Source organism: Gallus gallus, chromosome 2 (genome assembly GCF_016699485.2).
Source record: "Gallus gallus isolate bGalGal1 chromosome 2, bGalGal1.mat.broiler.GRCg7b, whole genome shotgun sequence".
NCBI lineage: Eukaryota > Metazoa > Chordata > Aves > Galliformes > Phasianidae > Gallus > Gallus gallus.
Window position 1 is genome coordinate 109618000 of NC_052533.1, and position 13437 is coordinate 109631436.

Below are 13437 nucleotides of genomic sequence, written 5' to 3' on the forward strand. Positions count from 1 at the left end.
TTTTAATCAGAGATGAGATACAATTCCAATTCTATGCATTTCACAACTTAAAACATCTGAAATAACTTGAAATAACTCTTTTTTTTTCTTTTAAGTAAAGCATATACAGGACTTTCTGGGTACTCAAGTCAACAGGTTAGTCTATAGGAATATTATTTTCAATATATGGGCAAAAGCATCAACACTTTCATTTTGATAATTTCTTTACCTTTCTCTTTCTCCTCTCCACACCTCCTGAAGATAAACCATACTTACATGATTTTATCCACTAACTCCTAGACATAAGTTTATTACTGAATCTAGAATTTCACTTTCAACTAGTTACTCATGTTGTATCTTTACATAACATTATAAAAAATAAAATTGAATAAATAAATAACTACATTTCAAAAAATGTCACCTATCAGTTTGAATTGCTGAAAAAAAATTATTTCTACTGAAGTTCTTTTTGTTATTACAAGGTAATGCTTGTAATTACTGAATGTTATTGAACATGAACTCTTCCTGGAGAAAACAGTTATTCCTATATAACGAAACTTTGCTCAAGTATGCAGAGAAAAGCTACAACAGATAATATAAAATAAGCATTATATAAAGTTAATATTTAAAAGGCACACAAATGCTTCAAACACATACAGTTTCAAATCTTTATTGTTTTAAAATTCTACATGTCTTTTACAATTACAATAATTTGTTACTTAAATGACTCTCGTATGGTTAATGTACAATGAGTTTTTTCCTGAAACTCAACCATGAAATACAATTTCATCAATATGATTTTTCTAAATAGATTAATACAAGATTTCTGGTTTGTCAGGAAGAACAAGTGCTTCACTTAGAACAAACAGCACAGGTGTCTTCCCTTCAGAATCTGTGTGATCAATCCATTGAAAGTGCTTTTGAAGATTGCAGATCTAACTGTGACTGATTTCCAAAATCAGTCCATCAAATTACAAGGGTTTTTTTTGTTGGTGGTGTTTTTTTTTGTTTCTTTTTTTTTTTTTTAATAACATTAAAGAGCATTTTCATGTAATGAAACAAGTTGCAGTAGTTATTTTTATCCATCTACTGAGGCAAACTCATGTTGAAGAAAAATTATATGATTATCTGCATGCAATGAACACTCCTCTTTAAATAGTTGATGAATTTTACACATATAAAGAATCTGTTAAAGAGTGCAAGTACTTTGATAATGATTTCACAAAAGGACATATGCTGGTAATAATGGTAACTAACACTTAACACCTAAATACAAGCTAATGTATATTTAACAGGCAATTAACATGGCTGACAAACCATGTTGGATGTGGTTGCCCTTTGAGAAAATGAACGCATTTGGTCCACACTCCTAAAGTTATCAGGGTAAAAAATTGGAACAGTTAGGGCCAAAGACTTTGATGCAACTCTTGTTTCTAAAATGTGACCTGTTAAAAAGTAAAAGCAGTACATCAGTGAAGTATCTTGTCACATGAACTCAGTATAAAAAAATGGCCTGGTATTCGGAGCGACAAATGAGCACTGAAGGACAAGTCAAAAAAGAATGGAGACAGAACGGACTGAAATTCTGTTGTGTTATACTTTCTTGTTCCATGGTACTGCTTTCACTCTGTAGAATTTTGTACCCAGAGGAACTTTAAATCTGTTTTGAGCCTATAAAAAACAAAAAGAAAAATAAATCACATTAGAAATGTTATCAGAAGACCATTCCTCTGATTAATATATTTTTAAGCAAAAAATAGACTCCCCCATCCCTCCAAGTTTGCCAGACTCGAGAGAGTTCCTCCATACTTCCTCACACTAAATGATTTCTATATCTGGGCCTTCAATGATGCCTCATTATTTCCCCTGATGCTTAAAGATACCAATTTTTTTCTAGGAATCAAAATGAAGGTCAGTAATTGCAGTCATTGAAATATGATTGCACGGTGTTATCAGAAATGTTCAGGAGGATCCAGAGAAAGCAAAGTTTTCTCACACAGGCAGGTTTTCCAGGGCCAATCGTACCCAAGACACTTGACCACTTTCTCTTTTTTCTAGTTCCCCCTCTCTTGCTATTCAATGACTTGAAGAATAGAGCAGGAATGGCAGAACTCTGGACAATTTCCATCCTGAAGAACTCTCATTCATTACTCTAATATTTTTACAAAGAGAATTGATTTTCTTCTCTATTAATTTAATGAGATGATGTTTCTACTTCCATTTCCTTACCTTTTTTGCCTGGCAATATTCCTTTTCCATCACTTTTCCCAGCACCCAAGGTCTCCTAGATGCACCTGAAGCTGAAGAGACAATATATTTATTATTATGGATATTCAACTACAGGTAACAGAATATTACACGAACTATGGTTAAAGACTATATCCTAGAAAGCATAAGTTGAACCAAAACCAACTTTTGTCTTATTTTTTAAATAGAATCGCAAAAATTAAACAAGTTCGAAGATGTAAAAACAAGGTAACTGGAATTTTCAAATGAAAAAAAAAATGTTTTCAGTTTAGATCTCTTTTGAAAATTAGAAAAAGCAAAAGCAAATCAAAACTCTATAGCTTCACTTAAGGGTTGAAAATTACTCCAGTCAACCCAGCTTGATCTTTGGTCTGATTTAAGATAATTATTTCTTGATGTATTTCAATGGATTGAAAGGATTGAAAGTCTCCACACAAAACTTTCAGCTTGCATAAATTTCTGTAACAGTAAGGAAATGTTTATTTCTCTTCTATTCTACAAAACAGTATCTATTTTACTTGCTTTGCTCTTCTCAATGATCACAGCATGGATAAAGCATCAAAAACAGACTGAAGGAACACCTCAAATATGCTGTGCATAATCAGTGCTCTTCCAAGAATGACTGTGAGAAACCGTATCTAGTGATAAGAACACAAGTCACTTGAATCAGCATCTGACATTTTATTCTTACTCTCAAAAATTAATTTGGTTATTAATAATTGTGTTAGATTCAGCAGGGACAGAACTGTTTTCTTCAGAGTGCCTGGTGTGATGCTATGTTTTGGTTCTAGGAGAAAAACAATGTTGATAATACATTAATGTTTATAGTTATTGCTAAGCAGTGTTGTACAGAGCCAAGGCTGTTCAGTTTCTCAGCTCATGCTAAGGACTGGGAGGAGACAGAATCAGGACAGCTGACTTAAACTTGCCAAAGGGATATTCCCTACCATATGACATCATGCGATAGGAGAGTTCTGAAAGCGGTGTGAGTTCATCATGCTCTTCAGCTACTCAGGGGGCTCAATGGGCATTGGTTGGGGGATGGTGAGCAACTGCTTGTGCATCACTTATTATATACACACAGGCATACATACATTTGTCATAACTATTATCCTTTATGTTATCAGTTTTATCTCAACCCATGAGTTCTACTTTAATTTTTTTTACACTTAATTGGAAGTGAGAGGAGGATGTGAGTGAACAACTCTGTGGTGCTTAGCCACCTGCCAGGTTAAACCACAACAATAATGAAGCAGATTCCATTCTGCTTCAAACTTCTACAGATCTGTGAGAAGTATGTGAAGTACTCACACCTGACCTGAAACTCTATAGCTAGAATTTAAATCAGAAAATACACTTTTCCTGAATTTGCTTGTCCAGTGGACTTTATTGCACAAAAATGAGAAAGATGCCATTTATCCCTGAAATTTGCAAATGAAAACTTCCATATTCATATGCATGGGAACTGTTGAATCACTGCCCGAACCTCTGATTGACCACCTGAGGTGAGTGCTGATTCAACCACAGGGACACAGGTGAATGTTATTTCACCTGAGTGACCAGAAGGGGTCTCACCTCTCCTAGACCCCATTTAAGGGCTGACTCCCAAGGAGGAAGGATCTCTATCTGGAGATCACTCCTCTTGGAGTCCTTCTGTGAGCCTAGGACACAGGTAAGATCTTTATTTCATTACTCCTTTGTAACGCAATGATCTCTCTGGTCCACTACCTGTATACCTGTTTGCCACACATTCATATGATGTGTAACAACACAAAAACCACACAGTCTTCAGCCAGTTTCACTATCACTCAAGGCAGAGAAAACCAAAGGCAACCTAAATATTTAACATTTAATACTGTAGTTAGATCTGTATAGAATTATTAACATGATATACATGTTGGTATAAAAGGTCAGATTCAGATTGTTTATGGCAGCCCTGAAAATAATAATCTGCAGTGCCTAGGCCTACACCAATTCTAACTTATCACAAATTATAGTGAAGTAATATTTTTTTCCCCCACTGTACTAATGTGGGGATAAGACCAAGACACTGATTCCTAAAGTATTGGGCTACAAATAAACACATTCCAAAAGCAAATGGTAAACCCTCATGGTTGTTCTACTTGCAGTTTTCTCAAGTTCAAACACTATCTCTAGTTAAGAAGTGGTAAAGAATGGAACAAACTAAGTCAATTAGAGTTCAGTGAATCACAACTGCAGAATAATACAGAAACTGACATGGGGGTTACCTTATGCAGGAAAAACAAAACAATCATTTTTTTTACAGATATAATGTATCAATGGCATTGGTATTGCATATTTCTAAGTATTGTAGCACTTCTTCTCTTATGTGTCACAGAAAATACAATATAGATTCATCAGCAGTCCTGAAATCAGTTAGAGCTTGGTGGCTTTCACTGGAACTGAAATCTACAATAAGGTCTATCGATTGAGAGTAAGTTGACAGCTTCTCACAAGCAATGCCATATAGAAGTTTTTCACGGAGAAATCAGAATTAGTACAAAAGTTCCTTTTGATGTATGCTCCTACATGTTTTTGCAACAAAAATATGGAGCATGGTGGGCAGGGAAGGTGTGCAAGACATACACTAGGTATGATAGTTTCAAAACATTTATATGAATTTATTTCTTTTAGTACAATACACTAAACATTCTGCTACTTTTCCTCATCTCAAAGAGATTAATGCTTCAATTTTGTAAAGTTTACATAGCTGCCAAAAACAGCTGACAAATAATGTAAATATTAAAGGAGGGGGAAGCAAATGCACTAATTCCCGCAGCAACATAAACAAAACATACAGAAAACATTTTCTGAAGAATAATGAGTCCTGATAAACACAACTGGATACGATGGAAAAATTTTATCAGCCAAAATATTGCTTGCAAATCCCCCTACACTAGAGTTAGAATTTAATTTCAGATATGTATTTAAATTTCTAAGTTCTTTATACAAAGAGAACAAATTTTATCCAATGACAATCTTTAAAGAATATCATAAAGACAGGCATTAAAAATAAGAACTGAGCATGCATAGTTTGGAAAGAAATGTTACAACGAGTTTTGTGTTTGCTTTTGTCAAAGAAGTCATTAAAAATATACATCTACATGAAAATAGGCCAGAGACGTACACAATTGTACATCATTATTGCTGATTCTGAATAGTTAAGCACATATTCACAGTAGGAAGGTTTTCCATAGATAACCAAAAAGTTGGAGAACCTGCTGTATTAGGAAAGACTAAAGCAGTCAGGCCTCTTCATTCTAGAGAACAAAACACTTAGAAGGATCTCATTATAGCATTCCAGTACTAAAGGGGCAGCTACAAAGAGGACAGAGGATCTCTTCACAAGCAGCTACATAGGGAAGACAATGTGCAAGAATGTACAAACTGCACTTAGAGAGGTGCTGAAGCTCTTGGAACTTTTTTTTCTTTAACCCTTCTCACTGTTTATTACTCAGTTGTATAATTCCCCATCACTGGAGGTTTTCAAGATGCAATAGAACAGGGTGCTAGATAAGATTATCCAGACTGTTTTTCTACAAAAGGTTAGACTTGATGATTTTCTGAGGTCCATTCTAACTTGTGCTGTTCTAAGATTTTATGTTTACATATACTGGCTGTGGATAAAACTGGCATTTATTATAGCTTACTTTAAAGATGCAGACATTTTCTCTTATTTTTCACAGCTAGATCTAAAATGTTCTGTACTGAATACTATTTAATATCAAATAGATTAGTTATCTTTGTAGCTTCTTCTATAGTAAACATCAAAAGTATTTAATATAGACGTTTTTATAATATCGTTTACTATCAGAATATCATTTAAGAGTGTTAACTTGGAAGAAGACATAATAATTGAAAGTAATCTGACACTTACCACACTCACCTGGTTTGAGGTCCAGTGCAGCAAGAGATTCTGAGTGCAAGAAATACAAGGTTGGACTAACAGTAAATAATACGTAGTTGTCATGTCTTTCATCTAAGATTATGAGAACCAAGTCGCCAACCTGAAAACTAAAGGAATTAAGGAATTTAGTTAAAACAGCATAAAAGTTTAAGACAACATAAATTACACAAAATATATTTCCACATATTATCCAGGATGAGACTTTTGTACAGCAGCACATAATTTTCTGCTTGTCAACTTGTTCACATTTTGTATTTTGTGGAATCAACAGAAAAAAATGTAACTAAGAATGTTTTGGAAATGTTTTCCTATATCCATACCCCCCTTTTTTTTCCCAAAAGAACTGATAACTTCGCTTTAAAACACGAACAGTAATATCTAACAGAATACTAAGCTCTATTTCTACTGATTTTTTTTTTTTATTCACCAATACCAACAATGATGATCATGGTACCACAGTATTATAACTGTAAATTGACAACTGTAGCTGATTTGATCAGAAAATTACAGCAAAGTATTTAGGTATCTAATCTTAAAATTTTAAGTACAAGGGAAGGATGGAATATTTGTCAGACTTTGTTCAAAAGGTTAAAAACAAAGAAACACTTTGACTGACTTTACATAAAATGATTTTTCAAATCTCTTTTTCCTAACACCAGGATAACAGGAAGCTACAAGATTCTTATGGCAAATTTCAGTAACAGAATTCACTTTTTCAGCCTCCAATTTCTGTTTCACAGTGCAAATGTGCTTGAAGTAATTTAATTATCCATGAATGAAATGAAGTTTAAAATAGCTACAGATTAAGCATTAAACTACAAGAGCAATCCACTAAGAAATACTGATACTATTCTTAGAGTGGGGGAATTAGCAAAGAAAGGGGAAATCTTCATAACGGAGAGTGGAGATATCTACTCAGGGATAAATAAGTAAATACAGAGAGAAATCTAGCTCATACTCTAGACTGTGAACTTTCAGATTAAATAAGCGATACTACAAATTTTTCACCCTGTACTGATTATGATGACAGACTATAAAGACTCAGACAAAGACATCTCTCATGGACAGGTGTATTCTTTCATATTATTTTTCTCCCCGGATACTTCCAAGAGAGCTGCTACAATATTCACATGCCCAAAGGAAAGGCTGATTCTGCACATACCACCATTATTATAATAACAATGCAATTTTGTGCAAATCAGAAAACATTAAAGGAATAATCACTAGTTTCTTTGTAATAGCAATTTTGATATTACTCAGACTGAAATATTACTTAAACAGCTGTCTATGGCTGTTATAATAATTAACAATTCTCCCCTCACTCTCCAGTAACAACTCTTAACTCTACATTATTAGTTCAACCATACCTAATGAAATATTTGAGTTCATTATCTCAAGCCAAAAAGTTTTTTAAGATTTTGGCAAAGGAGGATGTCTATTGAAACACAAGGTAGCACTACATGTTCAGGGTGAATGTACACCCACTTCTATTTGCAAAAGGATAGCTAAACAAAAAGGAATCTAAAAGAAAATATCGGGTGCATTCTAGGAGTTGCATTCTAGGAGTCCTGTGAGATATTAGAATTATGAGTAACGTAAAGAAAGGCAGAGGGAAAAGATACAGTAATTAAAGAGTTAAAAAAAATCAAGAAAGCCAAGTTCACCAAATTGAAAATACTTTTTTTAAAAAGGAAAAATGTTTAACATTTTATTTATGCTGAACTAGAATTGTTCAGTAACTGACCTGTGAACTATTGAGATGATCTATACATCTTTTCATTACAAAGAAAGAACTAAACCATGATACTCTTTAATTACATAGTTACTACTGAAAGCATAGTCAACTGTCCATAAGGAAATTGTTAAACAAGTACTTACTCTCTAATCGCTATTTTTTCAGAATGTCTTGAGGATACTGATGACATGCTCTGGGACATCTGTATAAAAAAAGAAAAAGAAAAGCTATAAAGAACTAGCAAGCTACGATGACATGTAAATTTAAGGTAACTATCTGGTTAAGATAAATTACTCTTTATAGATTTCAAACCCTGCCTGTTCTTGCAGATCAGTTCACCTAATAAAACAGCATGAATTTCTGCCATTTTGTTCTGTAGTGGCTTTTTTTATAACTACATTTGATTACAGAACAGCTGATATCTCCTTTATTATTTAACAATGAGAAGTGCTTTCCAGATCCATGTTAGTGAAGATATTTTCCAAGTATATGGAAGAAGTGTAGCTATGCACTCTAACACAGATGCCTCTGGCATTCTAAGGAATCAGATGGTGGTACAATGGAAGTTAAACAACTTTACTGCAGATAAACTCTGGACACTGAACTCAATATAGAGTCTTAGTTTTATTGAGGGCTGTCACACAATCTGAAGTTTACTGTGCTAGATTAGAGTGAGCCTTCCCGGAAAAAACCTGTAGTCAAACATACTAAGACAAAGCCTAATTCTGCAAGTTTTTGCATGTTATTCTCATCTCCTATATATGCAATAAGACAGTCTTGATATCACCTTGAAGCTTATTCACAGATTATTTTCTTCACTTTAAATACACTTCAAAATTTCTTCAATTCAAAATAAAGTTAAACTTTAAGAAAATTAGTTCAGACTGAACACAGCCCAACACAAAAAGCTCTTGACTTTTAATGACCCTTTCAGAAGTTTCCTTTACGCATTCCAACTCCAGATTCTTTTTTTAGACACAACATTTTACTCATTCATAGTGTACTTTTTTTTTTAAGTAAGAAACATTGTAGCTAACGTGGAAGTTGTTGACTGCATATAACTTGTTCATAGACTTGCTTTAGACTTAACAGAATAGCTTGGGCTGGAAGGGTCCTTAAAGTTCATCCAGTTTCAACCCCCATCCATAGACAGGGCTGCCTCCCACAGATTCAGACTGCCCAGAGTCAGCCCCAACCAGCCTGGCCCTGAACACCTGCAGGGATAGGGTATGCACAGCTTCTTTGGGCAACCTGTGCCAGTGCCTCACCACCCCCTAAAGTGAAGATTTTCTTTCCTAAAATCTAAGCTATATTTCCCCTCTTTTATTATAGTCATTCCTCCATGTTCTATTGCTATTAGGCAGTGTAGAAAGTTGTTTCCTCTTCTGTTTGTAAGTACTGGGAGGCCACAATGAGGTCTCCCAGGAGTCTCCTCTTCTCAAGGGTGAGCATGACTAACTTCCCTCAGCTTTTCTTCACAGGGGAGGTGCTCCAGCCCTCTGATCATTTAGTGGCCCTCCTCTGGGCCTGCTCCAGCAGCTCCACCTCTCTCCTGTACTGTGGGCCTCAGGTCCAGACACAGTAAATCAGGGTATTCTAGTTGTGCAATTTATCCTACTGTTTCTGCGAGACTAGGCCATAATTTAACTACACCACAGTTTCCATCCCATCCTGCTTACTTCCCATGCTATATGCATTAGCGCAGAGTTCTTTTTAGTGTTAACATCTGAAGCTTTTATTTAAAAAAAAATCTGGACTAAGCATTAAATGTAATTTAAAATGCAAGCCAGCTTGATTTCTGTTTTTCATTAATTTCTAACTAAGAAAAAGCACAGAACATTATCTCCATTAGAACTTGTTACAACTTGAGAATATTCTATGCCTAGTGTACTAATATAGCCTAATGAACAAAAAGTTCCTTTTTTCAGCAACTCCTAACAGAAATCCTTTAACAACATCCCTGTCATTAAAAGCTCCATTTTCTTTTTCATTGCTTACAAAGATAACTCACATTTTTTTCCTACAAAATCTAATAGGTTGAAAAGGTTTTCTTTGTGTGTGTAGAAAACATTCTGGGTTCCTTATTTGAAGTAGCTAAATATAAGTATTTCTTTATAAGTTAATGCTTATCTAAATTTCAAAATTGTATGGTAAAGTGGGTGGGAGAAAAGAAGGAGGAGACTATTTTATTTACAAAACAGCTAAGTTACTTGTAAGGAAGTGAAAGTATAGGTTCTTGTATCCATTTGATTTTGAAAATGATTCTGAATTGGTTTATACACATCAGTAAGTTGCTAATTTCCCCCACACAACTTGTTATTAATTATGGTAACAATAACACCAAAATTCCTTCAATTTAATTTTATTCTGAGATAAGAAGAGCTCCAGAATTTAATCCAGAAAATCTACACAGAGGCTTGGCAGACCGTTCAGTGTGTTTCAGCAGATGAAGTATGCTGTAGAAGGTGTTGCTAGCAAAGGTCATAAAGAAAAGACTGCAGTGTGATTAAGGACAGGTTTAACATGGAATGGAAAGATTTTGGGGAAAAAAAAACAAAATAGTTTCAAACCTGAAGATGTAACAGAAATAAGCTCTAAAGCAAATTTCAGTCTTATCTCAGACAGAAGACTGTCAGGGTCTCCAACTTAACTGGAGAAAAATATTCTTACTACGAAATGCAACTTCACCCAAAAACTAAGGTACTAGTTTGTAGTAAATTACTAGGTGCCATTTGTCATTTTGAGAAAATGGGAGATATCCATGGCCAGTCCTACCATACACTGCTAAGAAAAACATCTGTTTTCCATACACAAAGTAATTTTTTTTTTAAGCTTAAGGTTGAGACCTGTTAGCAAGGCTAAGTTGTGGGTAAATAAATAGAGGATTCACAGCTCATGAATTAAAATAACCATCAGGATATTCACTAATCTTCCTTAGGCATTGACTTCAGTGTTAAAAAACATCAAATCTGGATGGTCTGTGCTCTTTAGGAAGAGGTCTCTACAGTCTTAGTCATTGTTTACATAAGAAAACTGTTCAACTGAGGTAACTCTGAAAGATTATCAGATCACTAATTTGTCATTGCATTAAAACATATTTGTAGAGTTTAACAAGTTTAACATTTGTGATATTTATTTATTTTACTTTTAAGACACTTAAAACATGTGTTGCACACTTACCAATCTTTGATTTAATCTCTTATTCTCCTCTTCTTTCAACTGCAAAGTCTGAGAGAAAAACTTAATTAATTAGTTAATTAATACCACTTATATAGTATAACATCTTAAATAGTGTTAATATGACCAGAGATGGAATTCTTGCACAATACACATACTATAGTTTTAAAATAGAATCAAAATATAATTCAAACAAAGACCCATATAAAGTTTAAAGGACAGTAATCACCACTGCTACACCAAGTGCTAAATGATGTTCATCTTCATAGTTTTTCTCCTTAACTTGAAAAACATTTCACTGGTAGAACAGCAAGAGAAAATTATTGCTATTTGTAACTGCCAGATACAAACCATGACAAGTCCTTTGCAAACAGATGACAGTAAAACATGCAAGTGCTAATAATTAGAAATATCCAGTCACTTGCATTATATGGTTCAATATTCAATTTCTTCTGCTAATCTCAGACTTCAATCTAAGAGAACCTGAAAACCTGAAAGCTAAGGACTGAAACTAAAGTTTCAACTTTGAAGAGGCATGAAGGCAACTAGAATGGAGTTAAATATGACTGGATTGATAAAATGACTAGAGTCTTAAGGATTTTGTTGTAACTACTGAGGATTCATAACTTTTCACAAATAAGAGAAAACTTATTTTATCAAACATGTTCCATTATTCAATGTACACTGAATCACAGAATGGCCTGGGTTGAAAAGGACCATAACGATCATATAGTTTCAACCCCCCTGCTATGTGTAAGGTAGCCAACCACTGGTGCAGGCTGCCCACAGCCACATCCAGCCTGGAAGCTACACATGAAATAGAAATTGTAATAGAAGTGAAAATTAAATTATTATATAGCTTTTTTGTCTTAGTTTAGTTTTTTTTTTTTTTGGAGGGGGAGGTGAGGAGGAAGCAGAGACATCGAGGTATGAACTTAAAATCCCAGCCTGAACATTAAATAAATACTTAATGTAAGGGCACAACAGTAACTTCAGAATACTGATAATATAAGAACATTCAAAACAGGTGTTATTTTGCTTTTTACAGAAAGCAAAGTCATCAAGGCTATAATGCATCCCAGTCAGAATTAAAATGATTAAAGTATAAGATATCTGTTTCTTGAAGATACGAGTAAATCAATCTTCATTCCTAACCAATTGGTTCAGATGCTTTGATTTGAAAAAGTTGCTTTTTTCCCCCCAATGAAGAATTCCCTAGATTAAATGACTTGTCAGTTATAAAAGTATTACACCTGATGCATTTATACTGAAGTTCACATGAATAAGGTGAATTGAGCTAGTCCTAGTATAGAGTGCACTAATACTCATTTTGAATGGCTTCAGTTACACTGAAATTAGTACAACAAAAAACCAAAGATGCTGTATTGCACCAGAGTACATAACCAGTATATTTACAATAATTAGCTACAACATTTATTCTTACAGTCTACTCACTCTTTCTAACAACATGATCCTCTGTTTTTCTTCAGACATGTGGATATTTTCACTAAAACAGAAAGAAGAAAACAGTTATGTTAAAAGTAATTTCCCCCCACCCACACACAAAAATGTTTTTGTTTTTTTTTTCTTTCCCCTTCTCACTCACTCATAGGTGAATGCCATCTTCTGCTAGCAGGATAGGGAGCTTACCTTGGAATTCACAGAATACTTTGGAATCTAGCATTCTATCATATGTAGGCAAGGCATACATTCAGGAAAGGAAAGGATCAGGAAAGTAGCAAATAAGAGGGAGGAGAAAAAAAAAACACAGCACAGAAAGGTACCTTAAGAATCAGGACTGACAGCATCTTATTTATTCCAAAATAGCTTTCTTTTTCGATCCAGTGAATTTTCCACCACTTATAACTTATGAAGTTGCATAGAGCCATTTCTGCATATTTCAGAGCTTGGGAAAGAAGAGCTGAGAGGTCTTGGGGAAGGATGATGGATAGGGAAGGAAGGGTGATAGGGAGCAGCAGCTAGCACAAGAGCTCTCTGGCAGATGTTGACATTTCAATGCAGAGATGGAAATTGAGAACCCCGGTGCACCACCGACAGATGTGGTGATGTCTCTAGGCAAGCATGATGTTATAGCAATTGTCCTGCCCTGATAGAGGTGGATCCACCTCCATTGGGTCTTCCTCTGGAAGTCTGCTGCTCCCCTGAAGCCTAAGCTTCTTCAGTAGAGGATGATCCATCCTTCTCCACAAAAGCTCCCACCCTGAGTGAAAAGGCTCTATCTCAATTGGTTCTTCTGCCAGGAACAGGTCATCAGGATGCAAGTCAGTTAGAAGATGGTGCTCTGCTGTTAGAGTCCCCATAATCATAGTGGTTGTCAGGAATATGGCTCGTGACATCATAAAGCCATGAT

General features: G+C 34.7%; 1 protein-coding gene across 8 annotated transcripts in view; it reads right to left on the reverse strand.

Annotated features, from left to right (window-relative positions):
• Positions 1-633: 633 nt before the first annotated feature.
• Positions 634-13437, reverse strand: part of RB1CC1 (RB1 inducible coiled-coil 1) — a 73964-nt gene continuing 61160 nt past the window's right edge. For 7 of the 8 annotated variants that reach the window (XM_015282657.4, XM_015282655.4, XM_015282656.4 and 4 more), the window contains 6 exons: positions 12522-12573; positions 11070-11117; positions 8033-8091; positions 6125-6261; positions 2209-2279; positions 634-1650 (listed from right to left, as the gene is read on the reverse strand). In XM_015282657.4, the coding sequence (XP_015138143.1) occupies positions 1573-1650; positions 2209-2279; positions 6125-6261; positions 8033-8091; positions 11070-11117; positions 12522-12573 (445 nt within the window). In that variant the 3' untranslated portion in view covers positions 634-1572. The remainder of the gene's footprint in view (positions 1651-2208; positions 2280-6124; positions 6262-8032; positions 8092-11069; positions 11118-12521; positions 12574-13437) is intronic. The other variant, XM_015282658.4, reaches the window with a different exon arrangement.